The sequence below is a fragment of the Trichechus manatus genome, unplaced genomic scaffold, assembly GCF_000243295.1.
Source record: "Trichechus manatus latirostris isolate Lorelei unplaced genomic scaffold, TriManLat1.0 scaffold00323, whole genome shotgun sequence".
Taxonomy (NCBI): Eukaryota; Metazoa; Chordata; class Mammalia; order Sirenia; family Trichechidae; genus Trichechus; species Trichechus manatus.
The window spans coordinates 419,424-444,081 of record NW_004444259.1 but is presented as its reverse complement, the minus strand read 5'-3'; the positions used below and the strand labels follow the sequence as shown (position 1 = coordinate 444,081).

Sequence of the window (24,658 nt, the reverse complement as noted above, 5' to 3'; positions counted from 1 at the left end):
AGACATGGGAACCATAACCTTGGCCTCATTAACACTGTGCTCTAACCAGGCAGAATTTGCTGGTTTAGCCTTTTCCAGAGTCAAGTCCAGTGTCAGAGAGAACTATAGCCTGGCTTTGCCCTCCAAAGCCAGCTAGCAATGGCAGAAGACACAGTCCTTATTTCCAAAACAACGCCACACCATCAGATGTGAGCTTGTCTTACCTGTCTGGGCTCCGAGGGCAGCGATCGCGGCAGGCGCTGGGGCTGCTGGATCATCTGCTGCAGGAGGATCGAGGAATGGTCAGGCTGATGCTGCTGCAGCTGCAAGGTGGCAGTGGCGGTGGAGGAGACAGTGGCCGAAGAGGCCTGCGTTGGCATTGGCTGCTGCAGGTAGTGGAGCAGGGAAGGCTGCCTGGAGGTGGCCGGCATGGAGGGCGGCTTCTGGGGGCCCGGCTCAGAGACAAAATGGGACAAGGGCTTGGTGTTGCCAAAAGTAAACGGCTCTGGGGCCCCTGGGCTGGGGTTGGCCAACCCCTGTTGCATGATCAGGCTCAGGGTTTTGGAGGAGCCAGAGGGCATGGGCTTAAAGATCGAATTTGCTTGCTGCTGCTGCTGGCTTAATGGGGTACTGGTGGGTGTGAGGCTCCGGAGCAGAGAGCACTGGGGGGTGAAGGACTGCTGCGGCAAGCCCGGGCTGGAGAGCTTCTCCGGGCGATAGGGTGGTGAGGGCCCAGGGGTGCTGGTGGGCAGAGCAGACATCAGGTGTCCTTGGGGGTTCTTGATGTTTGAGGACACCAGGTTGGCAAGAATGGAGCTCTGAGGGCTGAACTGCGACTGCTGGTTGAGAGCCGGGCTGGGGAGCTTCTCAGAAACGTAGGGCATGACGGGCCCCAGGGCAGCGTTGCTGCTGGTAGCCATGCCTGCGAGTAAGGCATTGGGAGAGCCTTGGAGACTGCTGCCCAGCAGGTTGCTGGACGACATGCAGGACACCATGAGGCTCTGTGGGCTGAATGGTGGTGGTGGGTGTGGTGATGGCACTGGGTGGTAGGGAGGGGATAGGCCTGGGGGAGGCAGACCAGACCAGCTGGGCGGGGGCCCTTGCTGTTTCGAAGCGGATCCCTGCTTGTTGGCTGCCAAGGCCTTCAGCTGGTGAGCGTGATGCCACTGAGGCACCTGAGGTGGTGGCGCAGCAACAGAGAGCGTCGCCCGGCCCTGGCTCTTGGCCTGTGCTGTCGGAGAACTGGGTGAGGCCATCTGCTTACTGCTGGCAGGGAGCGTGTAGCTGATCCCTGCAGAGGAGGGTGCTATGTGAAGTGACACGCCGGCCACTTGGCTGCAACTCGAAGCAAACTCCTTGGTGGAACCCAGGCCCTCCGAGTGTGGCATGTGCACCGGAGGCTTGGGAGCTGGGCCCAGGGCTGCTGGGGGATGATCTAAGACCAGCGGTTCCTCTGGCTTGCTCCCCAGGATCTTCTCAAGATCCAGATCACTAGGAGAAGGTTCCTGAATTTTGGTTAGCTCCTCCAGCAGATCTTGAAGTTCTTGGTCTACAGCTGGCATGCTGCTTGGTATGCTGTTGACTTTGTCGTAGTAAGGGACAGTGGGCACTTTCAACCCCATTTCTGCTGTCTGGGGCACCACAAATGGTGAACCCATAAGACTGCCGTTCATGGGATTGTTTTCGAGGAGGAGTGAATGGCCAGCTACGCTCATAGTTGTAGCGCCCGGGTTCACTGACAGTGGAGGCACCTGCAGCTCAGCACAGGGGGCACTGGCATGGGCCCCTGGGCCCATAGAAAGGGTGACATCTTCAAGGCAGGGCCTCTTAATTTTATTAGGGTAACCCCCGTCAGCCATGCCTGGGAAGTGCTGGAAGCTGTCTCCGGCTTGTCTCCTCTTAACGGTGCCCTGTGGCTGAAAGAGAAAAGAGAGAGTGTGGCATTTTTATAAAGGCTTGGCACATGAAAGCTAACGAACTGGAAACCTGCAAGGTAAAGCAGACCTCACAGCTTCAAGACTAGTAGTTGTCAAAAGTATAAAATGTGGCCTATTTTTGGAACCATAATGCTTATTTCTTTGTTGCTGTTTCATTGAAACTGTCTTGTTACATTTCAAATAAGGCATTATGCTGTCTGTATACGAAACATGACGGAAAGTCATGCAAAGGGTATTCTTTGCCCAATTAAAGGAGTTCCGTGAAACTTTGCAGAAATCACTGAATGAACTATACTGCAAAAGGCAGGCATTTCAGAGCAAACTCGAAGTAGCTACGATAATTTCAATGCCGACTTGCCTACAGATGCCCTGATTTTTACAAAGGAAAAGCACCACATAGACATTTAACTTGTAAGTTGCCTGCCTGTCGTGGTTAAATGCGTGGGGCTGCTATGATAAAGTGGAAAACGACAGAGCCTTTAAAGGAATGAAATCGGTCTGGGGGTGCTTCTCTAGGAAGCAGGCTAAGATACATTGTTCAGGGGAAAACACAAGTTGCAGAAGAATAATCGTAGCATGATTTCAGTTATTTTTACACACACTCAACACTATGTACATACCAAAATAATGTGGAAGAGGACTTAGACCTAACAGCTGGGAGTTTTCATCTCTTGGGGAGTGGAGAGTGGAATGACTGACAATTCCCTTTCTATTCTCTACATTTCTGAATTGCTTGTTTGTTTTTAACAAGCAGGACTCGTAAGCCAAAAAAAAAAGGATAAATCTTATCTACATAAGAAATTCCTCTGTGCAGATGCATCCTCAGGTTGGGAGATATCAATTAACAGGAAAAGGCCCAAACTGGGCTCTGCACCTTGGGAGAGATGCCCACCATTTAGAAATGCATTGCCTTTGGAAATAAGGCAAAGGCCTTAGGGATGCAGTATTTCCTAAATCCCTTTAATGGCCTCATCTGTTGTTGTCCTGTCAATGATCATGACCTGCATGTCAACAGATTTCGTCAGTCAGCAATACCTCTCCTGCAAGTAACAGGGAAAAGGGGTGCAGGTGGAGGAGTATGTGTTGGAATGATCAATATAAGGAGAGACTTGGAAATCACTTACATGCCCTCTTTCCCTTAGGAAGTCTCACTAGGCCATCCAGTGCTGGTCCTCTGACGCCCTCTCCCTTGGGCTCTTCAGGCTTGATGAGCTTATAGCTCACTTGCCAGCATGATGGGGGTGGAGGTCACGGCTCTCACACAAGAGTGACAGTCAAAAGAGATCCCCCAGGGCTGTGCATCTCAGGCCTTGCTGCCTAACAGAATCATTCAGAGTCCCAGGCCCTCGCATCATAAATCCATTGCTGCTGGGGGGCCAGGCATCTGCGTTTTCCCAAAGCTCCACAGCTAGAGCACAGATGGCGGTGGCATGGAACAGAACCGTGGTTTCAAGGCAGACTCAACTAGGTCTGAGTCTTGGCCTTGCCACTTAACCTCTCTGGGCCCCAGTTTCTTCATCTGTGAAAGGAGTGGGATTATCATTCTTATCTCATGGTGCTGCTCTGACTATTAAATGAAATCATGCAGGTGGAGGGCCTGGCACATTATGCGACACCTAGCAGAACCTCGCAGTCCCTGCGTGATGCAAACAGTTAACATGCTTGGCTGCTAACTGAAAGGTTGCAGGTTTGAGTCCACCCAGAGGCACCTTGAAAGAAAGGCCTGGCAATCTACTTCCAAAAAATCAGCCATTGAAAATCCTATGGAGGAGTAAAACATGGAACAGAAGCCCAAATTTCTAAAAACAAAACAAAATAAAAAACCAGACCTATAGAACTGGTTGAGACTGGAGGACTCCCTGAGACTTGCCCTGAGAAACTCTTCAGACCTTGAACTGAAACTAACCCCTGAGGTCACTTTATAGCTAAATAAAAAATTGGCTCCCAAAATAATGAATATCACCCATAAGTACTGTGCTCCTTTAAAAAATCACCTATATGAGACTAAACGATTAACAACCACGTTAAAACAAAGATGAGAATGTAAGGGGACAGGGAAATTAGATTAACGGCAATGGAACAACCAGAACAGAAATAATGAGAACGTTCACACATTGCGAAGAATGTAACTAATGTCACTGAACAGCTTGTGTAGGAATTGTTGAATGGGAACCTAAAGTGTGTAAATCTTGATCAAAAACACAGTAAAATATTATTAAAAAGAAGACCCTGTGGAGCGGTTCTTTTGATACACGTGGGGTCGCCATGAGTTGGAGTTGATTCCATGGCAACGGGTTCAGCTGGTACTTGACCCTCACTAAATGGTACCTAAATGGCCAATCCTCTCCTCTTAACGATGGGACCCTGAGACCCAGAGAGGGAACAGGGCTTGCCCGTGGTTCCGGCTGGAGGGCAACAGAGCCCAGGCCAGGTGCAGAGCACCTCCATGACCCAGAGATGAGGGGTTCCACAACTCTGAGGGTGGGTGCTCGTATACTTCTTTGCTTTTTCTTTTGAGAGTCCCACAACCAGAACAAGGGCACTTTGAGGGCCAGCTCTGCCACCAAATTCACTCTAGGCCTGAATGTCATGGGGCAGGCAGAAATAGTTGCGGGGGCGGGGGAGGAGGGACAGAACTGGTGCAAGAAGAGGCCTATCCAATCATCTGTGAGGGAGACTGTCACATTCATTCCATCAAGTATTAGTGGAGGTCTGCCATGGGGCAGCCCCCAAACAAGTCAACTGAGATTTCTTCTCTTGTACATTCTCCCAAAGAATTCAAAGAAGTTCAATGTAGTAAAGAGATTAATGTATGGAGTGGACCAATAAGGGGTGCATGGTTGCAGGTTTTACATAAGGTATGTGAGCTGGGAATGGTTGGGGCCCAATGTGCAAGTTCAATCTCTTGACCTGCAAGGTAGCTTTACTGACAATGAAGTCTAGATAGGACCCAGCAGGCAAAGGATGGTGATGGAGCTGGGAGGCGCATCACCTGGAATAGCGGCCAGGTGAGCCTCTGCAGTTTGCGGGCAGATTCTGTGGACTCCCAAGCTTTCATCTGATCATTGGTCTGCCATTAAGCTGTTGGGCCTAAGGAGGCAGGGGGTGGAGAAGGCGGGGCATGAGCACCAGAAGCTGAAGTAATACCCAGAGCCATTGGCACACACAGGCACCCATCAATGGCACCAAAGCAAATATTACCCACTCAATCCCAGTTCTGGAAACTAACTGGCTCCTCAATAACAAAGTAGATCCCAGGAAGCTCTCTTGGGAAATCAAGGGCATCCAAGGAGCTGGAGTGTGTGCCGCCTCTGCTCTGCCAAGTCTGCAGCTGGACAGCCGCTGGCGCTGGCCTAGGGAAGCATTTCTCCAGGGTTCCTGACTCATCTTGCTTTCCCCAGGGGTGGGCTTGCGTGGGGTGTGTACTGGCTGTTCTCCTCCTCCGAGCTGTCCTGGTGGTAAGGAGTGAAAGGAGACTATGCTTGGTTAGAGGCCGGCAGCTCTTCCCTGGAATTTGATAGTAAGAGCTTTCAGCAGTGAGCCTGGAGCGCCCGGCTGGCTGGCCAGCACGCCAGCCAACCCTAAGCCAGGCCACAGGAAGGCGGGCTGTGTTTACCCAAACATGCTCAGCCTCGGGCTGTGTTTACACAGACATGCTTAGCCTGGCTCGGCTAGCATCTGCTTTCACCAGGCAGTAGTTAGACGTGGAAATCTATTATCCAGTTAATTTTTCCCGTAGAGAAAGGCTTGCTTCAGTACTTCCTCATTCGCAGTCCTGTGATTTGCTACTCATCTCAACTGCAAGAAGCTGGTTGGGCTTCCCCCAATGCCGAGCACCACACTGCCGGCCTTCACCGGGAGACCAGGCCCGGGATGCCGCTGCCGAGGTTCTGACCGTCTGGGCCTGGGTGGGGTTTCGTTTGTCTGTTTTGTTTTGTTTTTTAATGGGATTATATAAAATACGGTGTTTTGTTACCTGCTATAGGTAGCTGCTAACCAAAAGGTCGGCAGTTCGAATGCCCCAGCCACTCCTTAGAAAACCCTACGGGGCAGTTCTACTCTGTCCTATAGGGTCACTATGAGTCGGAATTGACTTAACGGCAACGAGTTTATGGGTGGCACAAATGGTTTGCTCTTAACTACTAACCTAAAGGTGGGTGGTTTGAACTTACCCAGCAGTGCCACAGAAGCAGCCTGGTGATCTGCTTCTGTAAAGATTAGTCTTGAAAACCCTATGGAGCAATTCTTCTCTGTAACACATGGGGTCACCATGAGTTGGAATCGACTCAACGGCAATGTGTTTGGGTTTTGTTGTTGTTGTTTTATTTACTTAATAATAGATTGGGGACCTTTTTCCATGCCCATATCTATGTGTCTAGGTCATCGTCAATACATGCATCCCTAATGTCTGCTTTTCCCCTGTGTGGCTGGACCATCATTTATTCAACTAATTCCCTATTCTTGGACATACGCTTTGCAGCAGCTTTGCTTTCTTTCTTTTTTTTTTTTTTAACTCCTCATTCACCCTCTCTCCCAGCCCCTGGTAACCGCTAATCTTTTGTCTCCATGCATTTGCCTATTGTAGATATTTCAGAAAAGTGGAATGACATAATATTCATCCTTTTGTGTCTGGCCACCATTTTAGAGAAGTGCAGCAGAGAGCTCACTGCTCTGGAATGGCTTCTGCCCTTGAGGTCCTGGTGGGGGTGTCAGGCCCCCCACCAAGCTTCCAGACCGTTCTAAACAAACCTTCCCGCTTCACACACGTGCCGTTTCCCAGCCGTTTCCCAGCTCGGCAACAGCAAGCTGTGAGTCTCCACCACCAGCCAGCTCCTACTTTCTTCGGGCCACATGTCCCACATGATCTTGCCTTCTCACTGTGAGAATTTTTTTTTTTTTTTACAGTAAGAGAATCAGCAGACACTGGTAGGACTTCTAGAAAGCATAGCTCCACCTTCTCTTTTTCCAGAAAGCACACTGGGATGTGATTTGGCTGTGGTCACATAGCCAGTTAGGTGCGGACCGCAAGAACTAGCCCCCATCTGGCCCAGGTCAGGTCTTGGGGGGTGGGCAGTGAGCGAGGGGCGGGCCTGGCTTCTTAGAAATGAATGGCTTTAACTCTGCACAGGAATGCCTGTGGAGTCCCCTTTCATAATCCTGCAGACAAAGCCACCATGACCTTGTAAACATTCATTAAAATGCGTTTCAAAGCATGTGATAGCTTCCCCACCCCTTAAGTAAGAGAAAGGCAACCCTTCTGATAGGAGCCAAGTTCAGCTCTGAAGTCAACATTATTTCTGGTACTGTCTGAAAAATGACAGTATGGCAACTCTTCCCCTTCTACAATTTCAGTCCTGAGTGACACAAAGGGCAAAGGTTTCTTGGGAAAGGTCTAGATGATAAGAATACAGTTCAGGCTCCTTCCATGGGCGTAATAAGAATAAAGGCTGTAACTGTGTATATTGCTTTTTCCAAAGAAGGCTGGCAGGACATTATAAACACTTAATTTTGGAGACTCTGCACAGATATTGGAGTCCCTGGGTGGTACAAACGATTAATGTACTTACTTGGCTGCTAACCTAAAGGTTGGAGGAGTGAGTCCACCCAGAGGTGCCTCAAAGAAATGCCTAGTGATCTCCTTCTGGAAAAAACCAGCCACTGAAAACCCTATGGAGCACCGTTCTACTCTGATACACACGGGGTTGCCATGAGTTGGGATTGATGCGAAGGCAACTGGTTTATATTCTTTCATGCTTCCACGCAGCTGTGGCCCCAGGTACCAATGTCATGCTGTTCAAATTAAATTAGTAGTCTAATATTGCACACTTTAAGTTCTTATGTCACCCTTAAACTAGCAATGTAATTATATACATCGACCTCCTGGTATTTATTATTAATAGGAAGATAATAAAGTGGGTGATTAAGCATTTGGTAATTAATCAAAAAAAAAAAAAAAAAAAGATAAGGGAGGTTGTGATTGAGTTAACAGAGAAGGCCAAACCAAATTTAACTCAACACACAACCTGTCTCCCGGTGGTGCTTCCAACTTGCCAGAGGTGACAGGCTCCTATTTTTAGGTGGCAAAGCCCTCTGGCAAGAGCACCTCTGTAACTAAGGCTGGGCGCTCAGCACTATGCTCAAATCCCTGCCTCCCACTGTCTAGCCCTCCCCACCTTCCCAAGCCCAGCCCATCCTTGGCTCTTAGGTGTGGGTGCCTTGTGAAGAGATGCTCACGGAGCTGGCACTTCCTGTAGTCTGGTAAATCTCTTGCTCTACCTCGTACTTCTGTGCTTGAACTGCTATGTAGGTGGGAAAAGAATCCAGAAACAGATTAGTCCTGTGCATTTGGAGGAGCATCTTGTCTATGGTCTCTTCCCACTAGGACACATCAAAAGAAAGATGCTCCTACTATCATTGGCCACACTGACTTTTACAATTTCTGACCACACCCTGCCTCCTCGGCCCAAGAGGTGGTGGCATGTTTACTAAACACACACATTTTAGCTCCAGAGCAGAGGTGCCAAGCCCAGTTAGTAGACTTAGAGCCAGACTGTTGAGCTCTGTGCCGTAGAAGCAGAGGGCACGTGGAATAAAGAGCATCAGGCCAGCTCAGAGACCCTCCAGGTTGTCTAGGTCCTTTTTCTTTTTAAATTTACATAAAATTCACATGGCATAAAAGTAACCCTTTTAAAGTGCATAGTTCAGAGGCATTTAGGACATTCACAATGTTGTGCCACCACTATCTCTATCTAGTCTAGAACATTTTCATCACCCCAAAAAGAAACTCCATGCCCATTAAGCAGTCACTCACCAGTCCCTGCATTCCTCTCAAGCCCTGGGCAACCACTAATCTACTTTGTCTTTATACATTTGCCTGTTCTAGATATTTCATATAAGTGGGATCATACAATATTTGTCCTTTGGTGTCTGACTTATTTCACTCAGCATCATGTTTTCAAGAAGCATCCATGTCATAGCATGTTTCAAGATTTCATTTTGTTTAATCACTGAATAATGTTCCACTGTATGGCTAGACCACATGTTGTTTATCTATTCATCTGTTGATAATGAACCACTTGGGTGGTTCCCACCTTTTGTCTATTGTGAATAGTGCTGCCATGAACACTGGTGTATCTGTTTCCAACCCTGCTTTCAAGTCTTTGGGGTATATGCCTGTCAGTGGAATTGCTGGATCATATATGAGAATTCTATGTTTAACGTTTTGAGGACCCACCACACTGTTTTCTGCCACCTAGATCCTCTTATGGAAGGGTGGCAAGGAGGGCTGAGACTCAAAGCCAACTTCCTTAGAGGAACAGTTCTCTGCTATGCTGCCTGTCCCCATGCACCGCACCGCAGCCTTTGCCAGGACGAAAGGCTGAATGATGGCATTCAGAGGCCAGGGCACCTGCCCCCGTGCTGCCAGAGAGCATTAACCACTAGAGGCTGAGGGCCAAGGGAGAATGCCTGAACAAGCTCAGTTATGATAAGTTTGGCTTCTGGGAACCATGTGGCTGTGTGTCTGCACAAGGACGAGGCCATGTCTCCTGTAGCAAGGCCTTTCTGGGGACCTGGGGTGATTAATTGCATCCATCACTTAAGCACTTTAACAGTAGACTCACGGGCTCTGTGCCAATGGTTAAGATGTTGACCTTTCCTAGGCCAAGGCTTTCTGACCCAAGGCTTCATGCTAACAACCACAGGCCTGTGTGGGCGCTTGGCCCCTGTCAGTAGACAGCATGTTTCTCATTCGTTGCCCTTTGATTCTCACAACATCCTAGGAGGGAGGGTTAGGCTCAGTATCCCTGTTTTGCACATGGGTAAACTGAGGCTCGGGGAGGCCAGCCAACTTGCTAAAGGTATAGAGCTAGTCAGTGGCAGAGCCAAGCCTGGCCCCTGGGACTCTGGTGTGCTCTGTGCCAGGGCATAGCCCAGGCAGCAGAGCCTAAGGGCCCCAGTGTGCATAGAGGTGGAGGTGTGGATGTCTCCGCAGGGAGCCAGCCTTCCCCAAGTGAACCGGAAGCAGAACATTGCAGCTCTGCACACTGAGATTGAGGAGGAAAACATGCTGTTCACTGTCAGGCGTGACCTTTCAGGTTGCCTGCAGGAACTACCGCACTCGCCCCCAGGCTTTCCAGATTACACATCTCAGGCTAGCTCCAGACAGCAGCACGCTCCGCTCAGAGAAGGAAAATCCGAATACAGCTTGCACAGTGGACATTAACTTAGCTTGGCTACTGGGGATTGCTGCTCCTGCCAGGCCCATCCACTTCCCTCCAAAGCCCTTCACTTGCCCTCAGATGCAGGAGCGCACTGCTGAGTATCTGAGAGCAATGACTGTTGTCAGAAGTGTCAGGGGCTGAGATGCCAGAAGCCACTCCCTGGGCTCCAGAGGGGGTCTGAGAAGGATTCAAATCAGTTCTCTCTGCTCAACCACAAGGACGAACACTTGAAAACCTGCTTCTGTCCAATTGGGAGGAGGTAATCTGATTGTACAGAGAAACTTCTGGACTCCAAATTCAAATAACAGATCTGAGCAATGTAGGGTGGTGAGAGGGCTGGAGGTAGGAGCCTTAGACCCTCACAGTCTGTCTCAACCTTGCCTCTAACTGCTAGTCACTTTGGGCAAGTCATTTTCCCTCTCTGGGCCTCAGTATTCTTACTGATAAAATGGTGAATGTGACATCTACTTCACACATGTGTTATAAGGATAACATGAGCTTAGACATGTGATGTTATCATAGTGCCTGGCATGGCGTAGATACCAAGTAAACATTATCTCTCTTTCCACTCTCAGAAATGCAGACACATTCCTGGTGGTCCCAAAATAGCCTTTACCATGGTTTACTCAGCAGCATCTGCCATCCAAGGCATATCTGCCTTCAGTCATTAGCTGCGGTCCTGAGCAGCTGTGTGTGAGGCTAACTTTTGTAAACCCAATCAGAATAAAATGCAGCAAGAATTTCCCGTTGAAAGGAAATCCTTAGGAAATCCTTTTCTGAAGTGAAAGATCTTGAATCCAAACTTATCTTTTTTTTTTTTTTAAAGCATGTATTTGGGGATATTGGCCTTTTTTATAATGAATCCTTATTCAATTTTGGCCACAAACTCATGTTGGTGTTCTATAGCCCCAAAGCACACAGCAACAAGAATAGGTTACGTATTGAAAATAATGACAATGGAAGAGATATTTACAGTTCTTTCACTATATGTGGAAAGTGTCTACAATTACAGCATGGAAGGGGTCATCTAACCCAAAAAAATTTCCTGTGTATGCATGTGTGTGTGTGATGGTGATGATAGAGGTGACGGTGATGGTAGTAGTGGTGATGGTGATTGAGGAGGCGGTGGCAGTGGTGGTAATTGTGGTGGTACTGGTGGTAGTGACGGTGGTGGTGGTAATGGTGATAGTGATGGTGATGAAGGTGGTGGTAGTGGTGGTAGTAATGGTGATGGTGGTGATCTGGTGGTGGTGGTAGTAATTGTGATGGTGGTGCAATGGTGGTGGTAGTGGGTGATGGTGGTGGTGGTGATATGGAGGTGGTGGTGGTGGTGGTAGTGAGTGATGGTGGTGGTAGAAGTGGTGGAGGTGGTAGAGGCTGTAAGTGGAGGTGGTGGTAGAGGTGGTGGAGGTGGTAGAGGGTAAAGGTGAAGGTGAAAGTGGTAGAGTTAATAGTGGTGGAGGTGGAGGTGATGGTGGAGGGTGCGGGTGGTGGTGGTGGAGTTGGTAGTGGTGGAGGCAATGGTAGAGAGTGGAGGTGATGGTGGAGTTGATAGTGGTGGAGGTGGAGGTGATGGTAGAGAGCGGAGGTGGAGGTGGTGGAGTTGATAGTGGTGGAGGTGGAGGTGATGGTAGAGTTGATAGTGGTGGAGGGAGGTGGAGGTGATGGTAGAGTTGATAGTGTTGGAGGGAGGTGGAGGTGATGGTAGAGGGTGGAGGTGGTGGTGGTGGAGGAGGAGGTGGTGGTGGACTTGATCGTGGTGAAGGTGGAGGTGGTGGTAGAAGCAGTGGAGATGAGAGATGGGGGAGGTGGAGGTGGTTTTGCTGGTGCTGCTGGAGGCAGTGGTGGTAGTGGAATCAAGGGGTTTCTCCTACAGGAAATTTCCTTCATGTTATACTGCTCTGTTAGAACCTTCACTAACTGTGCTGCAAGAAGAAGACTCAGTCTGGCTGTGTTATTAACAGAAACTTCAAAACAGTCTCATTGCAGTCATTCATAATTATCTTTTTCTCACTTGGAAAACTGAAGCTGAATTACTGGGGAAAACACAGCAGATTTTTGTTTGTTAATATGCTGCCAACAAAGTAATTTTACGTCGGATTTAACTATAGCAAAGGGCAAGGACTTTCTAAGTTCCTTAGCTGTCATGTGGCTTAAAAAAATAGCTAGCACTTAGCTACTGTGCACTTAGCTATTTGAAGCCGTATATTCAGAAAACAGATGTTGGGTGTTGGGTGTTGGTATTTGGGGGTTGGCTTCCTGGAGGTATTTCAGTTCATTGTTCTAAGCCCCAGAGGCCTGACTTGAGGGAGGAAAAGAGGCATGAAAACATTCCGCTTTTCTGACAGTGTCACCCGGACAGCCGTAACACTAGACAACTTCCACGTCTCAAGCTTATTCTAGAAAAGACGCTGCTAGGGAGAGTGGCACTGGGCTTCCCACCATTCCAGAGACGAAAGCTTCCAGCAGGACAAAGCAGGGCTGGCTAGAGGGCCCAGAACTGAGAGTGCGTAGCAGGGACAGCAGCAGGGAGCCGGACAGAGAAGGGGCTGGCATTCTAGGGGGACAGACAAGAAGTGAATAACAAGACCAGAATCAGCGTGGGAGTAGTATTCTTCAAAGGAGTACAAAATGGTGATGTGATGGAGAGCGGCGGGGTGACTCCTCTGAGGAAGCAGGAAGTGCAGGAAGGAGCAGACCAGGAGAAGAACTGGGAGCACAGCTCTGCAGGCAGGAGGGCAGCGAGTGAGAAGGCCCTGGGGGCAATGCACTTGGCACGTTCTAGGGACAGAGTGTGCCAGAAAAGGAGCCTCGAGTTCGCAGAGGGCCTCTGCAGGCTAGGGGGAGAGGGCTGGATTGTATTTCGTTTGCAGTAGGAAGCCATGGGGTGGGGGCGGGTGTTAAGCAGGGGAATGATCTGCTGCATCTGTTTGTAATAATGCTCCCTGGGGGCTGACGGAGGGGAAGAAATAGATGATGTAAGAAGGAAAAGGACAGTGGCAGAGGCAAGGACTCTGGAAACTCTGGGAATGGGACGGCACCAGAGCATGGGGCTAGCTTCGGCACAGAGCTGTGTCTTCTTTTTTCACAGGACAGGAAGCAGAACACGTGGGGAGGTATGAGGACCTGTGATCTTACCTCAAGGGGGTTGTTGATTTTGTTGGGTGCCTTCAAGTTGGTTCCAACTCAGCGACCCCGTATGATAGAGAAGAACTGCTCCGTAGGGTTTCCAAGGCTATAATATTTATGGGAGCAGATTGCCAGGTCTTTTCTCCTGAGGAATGGCTGGTGGGTTCGAACTGCCAACCTTTGGTTAGCAGCTGAGCACTTAACCATTGTACCACCACGGCTCCTCCCTCAAGTGGATATTGGGATATATATTTGGGGAAACAATGAACCAAATGCTCAGTGACCTAGATCAGAGGTTGGCAGACTTTTTGTGGAAAAGACCAGACGGTAAACGTTTTAGGCTTTGCAGGCCATCTGCAACTCTTCCTAGTAGACAATACATTAATGACTGGGCATGGTTTTCAATAAAATTTTATTTACAAAAACAGGCTGGAGGGGGGATAGGATTTAGCCCGCAGGCCATAGTTTGCCACCCCTGACCTCGAGCATTGTTAGGAGCAGAGCATCTTCCCCAAGGGAAATAAGTTGATTCCCAACTGCCCTCCTCATGATGCAGGTGGCCTAACGGTCACAAATAGAGTAGACAGGCAACCTTTTCAGAGCAGAAAAGCTTGGTAAATACTTCGACCATAGCTCAAGTCAGGTGACCATTTCTGAACTGCCTAAATTCTGCAGCACTTCTCAGTGGTAGCCTTCACCTTCACAAGTGAGAGTTGTTATTATTGGGCACCCTGCGACGGGTGCCGCAGGCCCCAGCGAGTGGAGTGCCGTCTCCTCCAGCACCGCCACGGGCCTTGCTCTTGTAGTCTTTGCACACTGCTGCATGATTTGCAATTTGTCCAGCAAATCAAGCACACCCTCCTCACTTGGGCCTTCAAGGGTTCTGTGACCCAGCCTTACCTTCTATCCTCCCCACCCACAGCCCAGGTGCTCTGGCCAACCTGGGCCACACCATATTGGGCTTGTACGTTTCCCACCTCCATACCATAACTGGCTGGAGGCTGGGACTGCTTCCTACTCATCTCTGTGGCCCCAAAGTGTAGTGACAGGGATGGCATCTACAGATTTGAATTGAAAACTTTCCTGCCAGTTATCCTGCTCTCTTCCCAGCTGCAGCCAGGAGAGAACTGCTTTTCAGAAACTGCAAGGAATTCACTAACTAGCTCAGACCTTGGACACACCCCTTCCCTTCCGTGTGGCCCTGGCCTCTTCTTGTGTGCAACAAAGAGGTTGGGCTGGAAGATCTCTAAGGAACCTTCTGGCAAAGATGAACAGCAGCCACTACTTATTGAGCACTTACTGTGGGCCAGGTTCTGAGCTTCTGAGCAGTGGCTGGAGGTGTGTAACAGAGGAGTCCTCACGGTCACAGTAGTGAGCACGTGCGCACCTGGTCTAGATGACAGCCCAGGCAGCAACAGGACTGGAGAAACAGCTCTGGATGGAGAACCAGGAGAGTGACGGGCCCACAGTACTGGCAGGAGGCAGGAAAGTGGCTCGTGTCTACTTTGGGGGTTGGATCTCGTGAGAGGGGAGCAGGAGCGAGGTGAGGAGGAGAAGTGAAAGGCAAAGGGCGAAGAGGTAGTGTTTCAAAAGCTTATTTTATATTGACTACAGAAATCAAACCATAGAAGCAAATGCTCTTTTTCCAGAAGTCTGGAACTCAGCACCCCGGAGGGCAGCTTCTGACCCAGATATCTGTCTGTAAATAGAGTCACACGAGTTCTCTGGCTGGAGATTTTCAGAGAAAGCAAGAGGCCTCAGCCTGCACAGGCCAATCCAGAGTTTGGAGAGCCACAGGCCACATCCCCAGGGCATGTCCCCCACCCTAGTTTGCACACACCCTAGAAGGGGGTGGTATCCTAGCCTTAGCCCACCTGGGCTCTCCTGCTGCCCTGCCCTGAGATCCAACAGCTCATCCACTCTTTCTAGGCAGCCCAAGCTCCAGGCACCTATTTTAACCTTGGGCCTTAATCCACCAGCTGCTTGTTGGAAACCCTATGGGGCAGTTCTACTTTGTCCTATAGGGTCACAATGAGTCGGAATCGACTTGATGGCAACAGGTTTGGTTTTTTTAGTTTTAATGTCAAGGAAGCTGGGAGAAAGGATGAGGAGTGAGTGTAGACATGGCCAGCATGGGCTCCTGGAAGTTCAAAAATAGGGAGTGCCAAGCTCCAGATGCCAGTGGAAGCCAGCTGCAAAATGGAGCTCCCCTGCCAGCATCCTCCCCTTCAAACTGACAGAGATTTGCAGGCCACCAGTTTGCCAAAGTGGGCCTCCCATGCAGGACCAGATGCGGGGAGTCCAGCAGTGTCCCAAGAGCTGAGAGGCACTCGGCCCTTGGGGAAGAGGTCCATCTGAAGGCAAGGCCCTGCCTGGCTCCCTGCCCAGGTTTGGTCTCTAACAGGAAAGGGCCCCGACTGCAGGAGAAGGAGGAGGGAGAAAAGGGAGTGAACAGCTGCGTGCTCCGTGGGGAGGATCCCCAAAATAGAAAGGTGCATAGCACTGCAGGCCCTTGACCCAGAATGCTGAAAGCTGCACCACAAACCCAGCTCTCTTCAGTGTAGTGAGGTGGGGATGAGACCAAGATGTTCTCAGGGCTCCTGTGTGCCTACCTGAGCTCCAACAACACGTTTCCTATCACCCTCCTAAGCAAATGCCAATCTTTGATCATTAAAAAAGTACTAACCTGCGGTGCACAACATGATGAGCATAATTCATGTCACTGAATTGTAGATGTAAAACATGTTGACCTGGCAAATGTTTTGTTATAGACATTTTTACCATAATAAAAAAGAGTACTAACAGCAGGAATACCCTGTGTGGTTTAAAATGTGTTCACATCCATATCCTGTTCATCATCGTCCCAGAAGCCCTGACACAGAGGTAGAGTTATTAACCTGATTTACTGATGAGGAGACCAAGGCCCAGAGACTTGCACAAGGTCCTCAGTAAGTGGCAGGGACAGCTGCCTCCCCGATGAGCTGGTCCCTGGGATCACCTGGTTTATGGAAGTGGGGCCCATACATGTGGGCTTCCCTCTCCTGGGGCCAGGCCTGCACCTGCCTTGTGACCACAGCCTACATGAAGCCGGGGATACTGGAAAAGAGCCACACCCTAAACCTGGGCTCCCACTCCAGGCTTCACAGAGTGCTGTCTAGAGAACTCGCTCCAATTCTGGGTTGGCTGTCTCTGCCTCCCTGTGGGGTTTTGTATATTAACTTTGTATCCAGCAACCTTGCTATAATGGTTTATTAGTCCCAGGAGTTTTGTTATTGTTGTTGACTCTCTGGGGTTTTCTACATAGACAATCATATCATCTGGGAACAAAGACAGTTTTATTTCTTCCTCCCAATCTGTATACCTTTTCTTTCTTTTACTTGTCTTATTGTATTAGCTAGGTCTTCCTGTACAATGTTGAATAGTAGTGGTGAGAGGGGACATCCTTGTCTTGTTCCTGATCTTATGGGGAAAGCATCTAGTTTCTCATCATTAAGTATGGTATTAGCTGTGGGTTTTTTGTAGATGTTCTTTATCAAGTTGAGGAAGTTCCCCTGCGGGGTTTTGGATCAGCCTAATTTGCAGCTCATGGGCTGGGCAGTGGACAATGTGGGTCAGAAATTTCCAGGAAGCCACCAGGATGAAGTAAAGATGCTTCTGTTGTTTACCTGTTTACTCTGCTACTGTTACGGAACCTCCAGAATATCTGGGACTCCATTTTGTCCATGGCTTTAGCTTGAACACCCAGAGTAGTGCCCAACCCTCAGAAGGCCCTGTAAATAGCTGAGCTCCTAATCTGGAATGGGAAGCAGCAAAGTAGAATGAGCTTTGGAGTCAGGGTAACTGGGTTTGAGTTCTAAACTCAAAACCTACTGACTGTGTGAACTTGGGAAAGGCCCCAGCCTCTACGAGCCTCAATCTGCTCTTTGATAAAATGGAAACATTAATCCCTGCATCACAGGAGCAAATGAGCTAATGCATATAAAAGAGACACTCCATCATTCCCTCTTCCCAGTTTCATGAAGAACTCCAGAGTAGGATGGATCTGTTCCCAGTAGAGGAAGCCTGAGAATAATCTGATCGTAGACTGTGATCTTCAGGGCCAACCATGCCTTGTTTAACTCTGCAGCCCAGGGTCTGGCACTGGGCTTGGCACAGAGGAAGGCCCTGGCAATGTAGGGGAAGGCCAGAGATATAGACAGGCCCTTGGAGATCACACCCGTGCCCTTTGACCTCAAGAGGAAAGGACTTGCCCAAGGTCTCACAAAGAGCCCTGGCATCAAATCCAAGGTTTCTTTACTCAGGGTCTAGTGCTCTTTTTTTTGCAAGGAAAAGTGTATGCCTCCAAGAATGATGGATACTAATCTTGAACCTGATCATCCACCATAGCAGGAGGTGAACAGGCCTTCTCCTTCTGGGTATTTCTAAGGTCCTCAATCTAAGGAAGAGGGACAGAGGGAATGAGTATTTTTGTAGCCATCCAAGTCTCCACCTCTCCTGTTACAGTAAGGGCTCCTCTCTCCCCCTTCCTAGCCCCACTTGCCTCCAGCATTTGGAAGAGAGAAGCAGAAGAAGGGGTGGGGTTGGTTCTGGTCATTCCATGGGTAGAAAGCACACTGCGCTAGGGATTACCCAAATGGAGACCCCTGATGTGGCACACCACCTTCTCAGTGGGCATCCTTCTGCAAGTCACTGTATTTCTTGGACCTTATTGTCCTTATCAATAAAGAGAGAGAATGATAATAATACTTCCTCTGGCCACAGACTGGTTGGAAAGCTCAGATGGGATATTGGGCATGACAACTCCTTGTGACATATTAAGTCGTTTGTTATCATTAAAAAGCTGAACACTGAAGATGGGCCAAGAGCACAGTGGCCCCTTCCTCCTCCACCTGTATATTTAACGCCCATAGCACTCCTATTTTGTCTAGGAGCTGCCTTACGCATGGCATAGGTGGCTGCTCAGAGCTGGGAGAATCTTAGCAACTTCTAGAAGAAAGCAAAGTTGACTCTTCTTGATTCTTCTTCCTTTTATCTAAAACTAAAACTCGCTTGTATTTCCCCGGTGATCTCCAAGTATGTCTAATCAACTGTATCCCTGCAATGGGGGCAGAGAGGCAGAGTCACCCGTGTGTGTGGGGAGGGGATGTGTAGACTGAGACAGAGACGACACGTGACATGCACAGTGAGTCACCACTCCCCCGCAGGCTCCAGAGCACTCCGGATCTGGAGTGCTAATTCCTTCGGGATTCTCACAGTAGTAATCAATCGACCCACTAATCTGGGGGGAAGAGTCGAGATGCCAACCGCAAAAGGAAGGCCCGATGGTCTTGCCTCCTGTTAGAACTCCATCTGCCATCTGCCAAGACGGGCTACCTTCTGGACCATGGGTAAGTGCCCAATGCTCGAAGGGCAAAGCTCCCCTTTCCCCAGATCACGAAATTCACTAAACAGTCATGCCGCTGAAGGAATGAATAAATGATCGCTGAGATTTCTTACAACGACTCCTCCCGCCTGATACATGTTCAGTGCTTTGTGGTTTTTTTTAACATACTTTAGATCTAAGAGGCGCAGAGGACAGCGGCGATGGCAGCAGGCTCTGAGCTCTGCCATTGCCTAGCTCCGTGGCTTTGTTCAAGTTGCTTAACTGCTCTAAGCCTCAGGTTCCTGGAGATAATACTAGTCTTTTCCTCTTAGGGTTATTGTGAGGATTACTGGATAATGTCCCCCAAATGCTTAGCCAACTGCCTGGCACCTAGTAAACGCTCAACTAACGGTGGCTATTCTCACTCCTGGCCCATTTGCCCTTTGTAACAATCTAAGAATGCGTGTAGGACTGGGGTTGTCCTCAGGGAGAGCAAAGGATGGACAAGCCCCCCCCCTAGCTAGATGAGAGCAGAAGCAAGACCAGAAGCCGGGTGTCCTGGTCTTTGGCTAAGAACAATTGTCATACCAGAAGCACATTGTCCTGCCAGAGACTGTCAATTATCCCATGGAAATCCCAGGGCTGCTTAAAAAGAAATCTCCTCTGGGCCTGATAGATCTTTATTTCAAGACCTTGATTTAATACATGGTTTCTTTGCTAGTTTGTTTCAGGGGGGAAAGGAAGGGAGAAGAAGCTGAGCGGGATGCCTGCAGCAGATGTCTATGTTAGGGATGCTTTCAGGGTGAGGGAGAGTGGGGCAAGAACTGTGCTTCCAGGTGCACATGGTTCCTTGGGACTGGGGGGCAGGTGCTCATCCTCAGATGTTCCGAGGAGAAAAAGCTACACCTCAAAGCCAGTGAAGGCCACGCCCTGGCAGTGCAAGCATGGCTCCTGCCAAGGCCTTCCTCCTGCTGCTTGCATCCACCCCACAATACCTTGTGTGGGGCAGCAAGTTTCTTGGTGAGCTGAAAGGCTATTCTGCTTTAAATCTGCCAGTCTCTGCCCCTCAGTCCACAAGCACCTGGACCGCTAAGATCCTCAGCGTATGCAGCAGGGGCCACTGTTAGCCCCTGTGTCTTCCCAAGGCTACAAGGATTGGCCTGGCACTCACATTCAGTCTTGCTCTAGCTGAGAGCTGCCCTAGCTGCCCACCAACAGGGCAACAGCACCTGGCTCAGCCTGGCTCCTTGCACACCTGTCAGGCCCAGTCAAAGGACTGGGTTCCCTCTACATTGCCTCCTTCCGAGACCATATGTGTCTTCCAAGAAGACAAATGTGGTTTAAACCACTAAGGGAACTCCTCTGGGGGAGCTGCTTTCAGAGCCTGAGGCATGTTTGCTGGATACCCTCAACTGGCGCCAAGCCCTGGTCTTCTAGGACAGCCTGCAGTTTCAGACATAGTCAGGCCACTCAGAGGCAAGGGGGGAGAATGAGGTGTGCCACGGAGGAGCCAGAAGGGCTGATGTTGATCACATCTAAGATGTGATCTTAAAGCAATGAATGTGAAGTTTTGGTGAGATGTACGAAGGGCTCCAACAGCCCTTTCCAAAGAGAAGTCCAGGCCTGAAATTATGTGAGCAATGGTAATTTCTCCACAGTAAGGGCGTAGACGGCACCCAAAGGACCCACTTTTAAGGACAACCCTCCCTGAAATGCATGCTTTGAGGTCTATACTGATCCAAACCAAAGAAGTTACTTACTAGTAACTTTTTAAGAGGGTTGGTAGGGTGGGTGAAAAGAAGGGGGGAGAGGATCCCTGCAACCACAATTCACTTCCCTTTGCTCCTAGGTTAATGTGCTTGGCCATTAACCAAAGGATTGACTGTTTGAATCTACCCAGATGCCCTGTCATGGATTGAATTATGTCCCCCCAAAAATGTGTGTATCAATTTGGCTGGGTCATGATTCCCAGTATTGTATGATTGTGTACCATTTTGTTATCTGATGTGATTTCCTTATGTGTTGTAAACTCTATGAGTATGATGTAATAAGATGGATTAGTGGCAGTTATACCGATGAGGTCTACAAGATTGGATAGTGTCTTAAGCCAATCTCTTTGAGATATAAAGGAGAGAAGTAGCAGAGACACATGGGAATCTCATATCACCAAGAAAGCAGTGCCAGGAGCAGAGCACGACCTTTGGACCTGAGGTTCCTGTGCCGAGATGCTCCCAGATCAAGGGAAGATTGATGCATCACAAGGACCTTCCACCAGAGCCGACAGAGAGAGAAAGCCTTCTCTTGGAGCTGATGCCCTGAAATTTGGACTTGTAGCCTACTGGACTGTGAGAGAATAAATTTCTCTTTGTTAAAACTATCCACTCGTGGTATTTCTGTTATAGAAGCACTAGATAACTAAGACAGGCTCCTGGGAAGAAAGGCCTGACAATCTACTTCCAAAAGGTCACAGCCATTGAAAACCCTATGGAGCACAGTTCTACTCTGACACATGTGGGGTTGCCGTGAATCAGAGTCAACTCGATGGCAACTGGTTGCTTGCTCCTAGGACTATGGAAACAGGTGTGAAACAATGGAGACATTCAAAGCCATAGCTAAACTGATAACTCTGGGTGCATTACCAAGAGGTTTTCCTTCACGTACTCAGTTGTTGACCATAAAATAAAAGCTAGGAAAAAAAAAAGGGGAGGGAGTAATTAGGATGGAGGTTAGAGATTCCCTTCTAGAAGATGCCTGACTGAAAGGCTGGCAAATTGGAGGACAAGGTTCTTGGCCAAGTAATCACTCCATCTAGGCCACCCCATCTGATTGCCACCTCTGTGAGAGCTGGGACTCATGTAAGCAAAGGTTTATAAACCCCTGCATACTCAACTTGATGCCACATTCTCAATCAATTGTTGGTAGTTGACAATGAGGGGGAATAAAAGAGAAGCAAGATTTCAATAATCTCCCCCCCAGACCCGTGCACATAGCAGAATCCTAAAACAAGTAGAAAGCTGACTTACAGAAAGTGAATTGCCCTTGGAATTGGAGAAGACAGGCCATCTAATTGTGTGAAATGACATTACCTCAGAGCCCCGGGCTCCCAGTTCTATGAACAGGAAGGAAACGGACCCAAGGCTCTATAAGAGCTGTTTCCTCTCTGCTTTATTAATTTCAGAGATTAGCAAGCCACTCCTCTGTGGGCCTAATACACCAAGATAACAGCCATTGTGTTTGCTGCAACTCTTGCTAATCAAGTCTTGGTAGACTGGTGAGGTTGCAGGCTTTCATTGTCAAATTCAACCAACCAATGGCTCTCATGGTCCCTGCTATCATCATCCTGGCCCCTTAGAACTAACATTGGAATCCCTAACTCTGAGTTTCAGAACCTCGGCTGGGTGGTGTCTGGGTTCCCAGGGAGGAAAGTAGAAATGTGTCAAATGAGTTTTTAAAAGGACACTGGGGACAGAATGTTAAATGGGAATCCCTTGCTGTGCCCTGTTCATGACTTCCTATACTCAGTCATACTAGGACATTGATGCAACACACTGAGGGCCTGCCATTCGGACACTCCTGGTTTCTATTAAGAGGAAAGGTAGGCTCTTCTTCCCTCTCATCTTTCCTTTGTCTTGTTGAAGGGGTGTGGTACAAAGATCACTGGACTGGGAATCCAGATGGAGCCTTGGACTGTATTTCCAGCTCTCCCCGGGTATCACAAGGGGCTGGGTCAGCTCATCTCTTAGGTTTTTTCTAGGTCAGACTTGCATTCGTTATATTTTGGGTTGGTTCCCTGCCACCATGTTTGCACAGAGAATTTCAATAACACATCTTATGTTCAAGTTTTAGATTAGAAGCATTCAACACCCCCCGCTCCCCCCATAGCCCATTGTCTGACCGATTCCTGGAGCTTTCTGGGCTCCTGACGATTTCCCACCATGGCGTAATGGGGAAGCATGCTCTTGATTACAAGCCGACTTTTCCAGTCATCCATTGTTTGACCTGCAATTTTATTCTTGACTCTCCAAGGCGCTTCCCAAACGACCTAGACACAGGGCTTAGGGAGACAAAAAGTACACTGTCTTTCAGATATGAAGATGAGACCATTGACCCCGTGAATCAAAGACTTTCACTCTGAGGACAGGTTTGCGTGGAGTCAGCCACATTCCTTCTCCTGTCTCTCACCCCACCCCACCACCCTCATTGTGCCCCCCTCCACCCCCAGTGATGAGGGGTTGGGATGAGGTGGCAGTCCACGGCCATGGGCAGGGCAAAGCTCACTGGAGAGCTGAGGGGTGGGTGAAGAAGCAGCCTAACGTAAGTACAAGAACACTGAGCCTAAGGCAGGGCGTGTGAATTCTAGGTCTGGCTTTGCTTTTGTGTGGTATGCAGAAGATCCAGGGAGAGGCTTTTCTGTTTTCTAAGCCTTAGTTACCTCATTTGAAAACCATGATGGTTGGATCAGATGATATCTTTGGACTGCTTCCACTCTACTAGAGTAAGCCTTATGGCCCATAGAAGGGGCAGCACCCAACTCTGACCCTGTTAGCACTCAACCAAGCTAGATGACCAACAGTTCACAGTCTGACAGGTATGGGCAGAAAGCAATGCATGTTGAAAGAGGCTTATGAAACCTCAGCTTACCAGTTTATAGGAAACTAACTGAGCATAGCTACCCTAGTATACGCCCTCTATGATGGATGAGCAGACATATGCAAACCCAGGTAAAGGTGTCATTTCTTTTTGTTTTACATGATCTGGAAGAAAATAAGAGCTCTGCTAAGACATTCATATACTAGGACAGCCCTCTTTTCCATAAACTTCCTTGTTAGTACAGAATCAGGCTCTAACATCTCTATGTCCAGACTACTGCTTCTGGAAAGATGGATGAGAATTATTTTTGCCTAGTCTTCTCACTGAATACAACTAAAATCCCTGGCATTATATATAAAATAAACATAAGAAGACTCCCAAAAAGTGGATAGAAGACTGCAGATTGGCTAGGGACCTCAGGACCCAAGGAACAATGTGGTAGTGAGTTCTCTGGGTTTTCTTTATGCTTCATCTATCCCGGACTTGGAGCTGAAGAAGCCAGCAACCCATAAATGACAATGGGCACAGAATAAAAGCCCCAACAAAAGTCTGCTCCCTCTAGCCAAAGGACTAGGAAAGGGGCAGCTTAGCAAGACAGAAAACTTTTAGACACTAACCATTCTACTGCAGCCAAATATCACAGAAAAATTGCAGTCCCATCCCATTCCATCAGCCAAGACTGAATGGGGGCCTAGACTCCAACCCCACTTGACAGTAATGAGGCACCCGTCCCTCTCCCTACTGGGGTTGTATCAGAAGGTGCCTAGTATAGAGCAAGGACTTTCCCCATATCTGAGCAGTAAGAAGTCAACCCCCTCCTCCAGCCACGTCAGTGGAGGCCACATGGGGAGCAGTAATGAGGCACTCCTACTCCTCCCTACCAGGGTGGTATCAGCAGAAGCTTAGTGGGGAGCTGGAACTCTTACCTCCACCCAGCAGTTATAAGGAGCCCACCCTCCCTGGTGTCAGTGAAGGCTAAGTGGAGAACTTGAAGTTCTATACCCACCTGGCAGAAATGAGGTGGTGCCCCCCTTCCCTGCTGGAGCGGTGTCAGAGGATCCGCTAAAAAGAAAATTTAAATAAGATCCAGTTTTATAACATAATACCCAAAATTTTCAAGTTTCAATAAAAAAAAATCACTCAATACCAATACTCAATACCAAGAACCAGGAAGATATCAAACTGAATGAAAAAGATAATCAACAGAAGCCAACACTGAGATGACACAGATGTTAAAACTACCTGACAAGGATTTTAAAACAGTAACTGTAAAAATGCTACAACTAGCAATTACAAACATGCTTGCAACAAATAAAACATAGAGAAAGTCTCAGCAAAGACATAAAAGATATAAAGAAGAACCAAATGGAAATTATAGAAATGAAAAATACAATAACTGAAAACAACAACAACAACAAAAAACTCAATGGATGTGGAAT

General features: G+C 48.6%; 1 protein-coding gene across 1 annotated transcript in view; it reads right to left on the bottom strand.

Annotated features, from left to right (window-relative positions):
• MAMLD1 (mastermind like domain containing 1) overlaps positions 1 to 24,262 on the bottom strand; it is a 63,007-nt gene extending 38,745 nt beyond the window's left edge. The window contains exons 1-3 of the mRNA XM_023725512.1: positions 24,226 to 24,262; positions 22,525 to 22,683; positions 204 to 1,889 (exon numbers count right to left, since the gene is read on the bottom strand). Coding sequence (XP_023581280.1) covers positions 204 to 1,889; positions 22,525 to 22,620 — 1,782 coding nt within the window. The 5' untranslated portion in view covers positions 22,621 to 22,683; positions 24,226 to 24,262. The remainder of the gene's footprint in view (positions 1 to 203; positions 1,890 to 22,524; positions 22,684 to 24,225) is intronic.
• Positions 24,263 to 24,658: the final 396 nt, after the last annotated feature.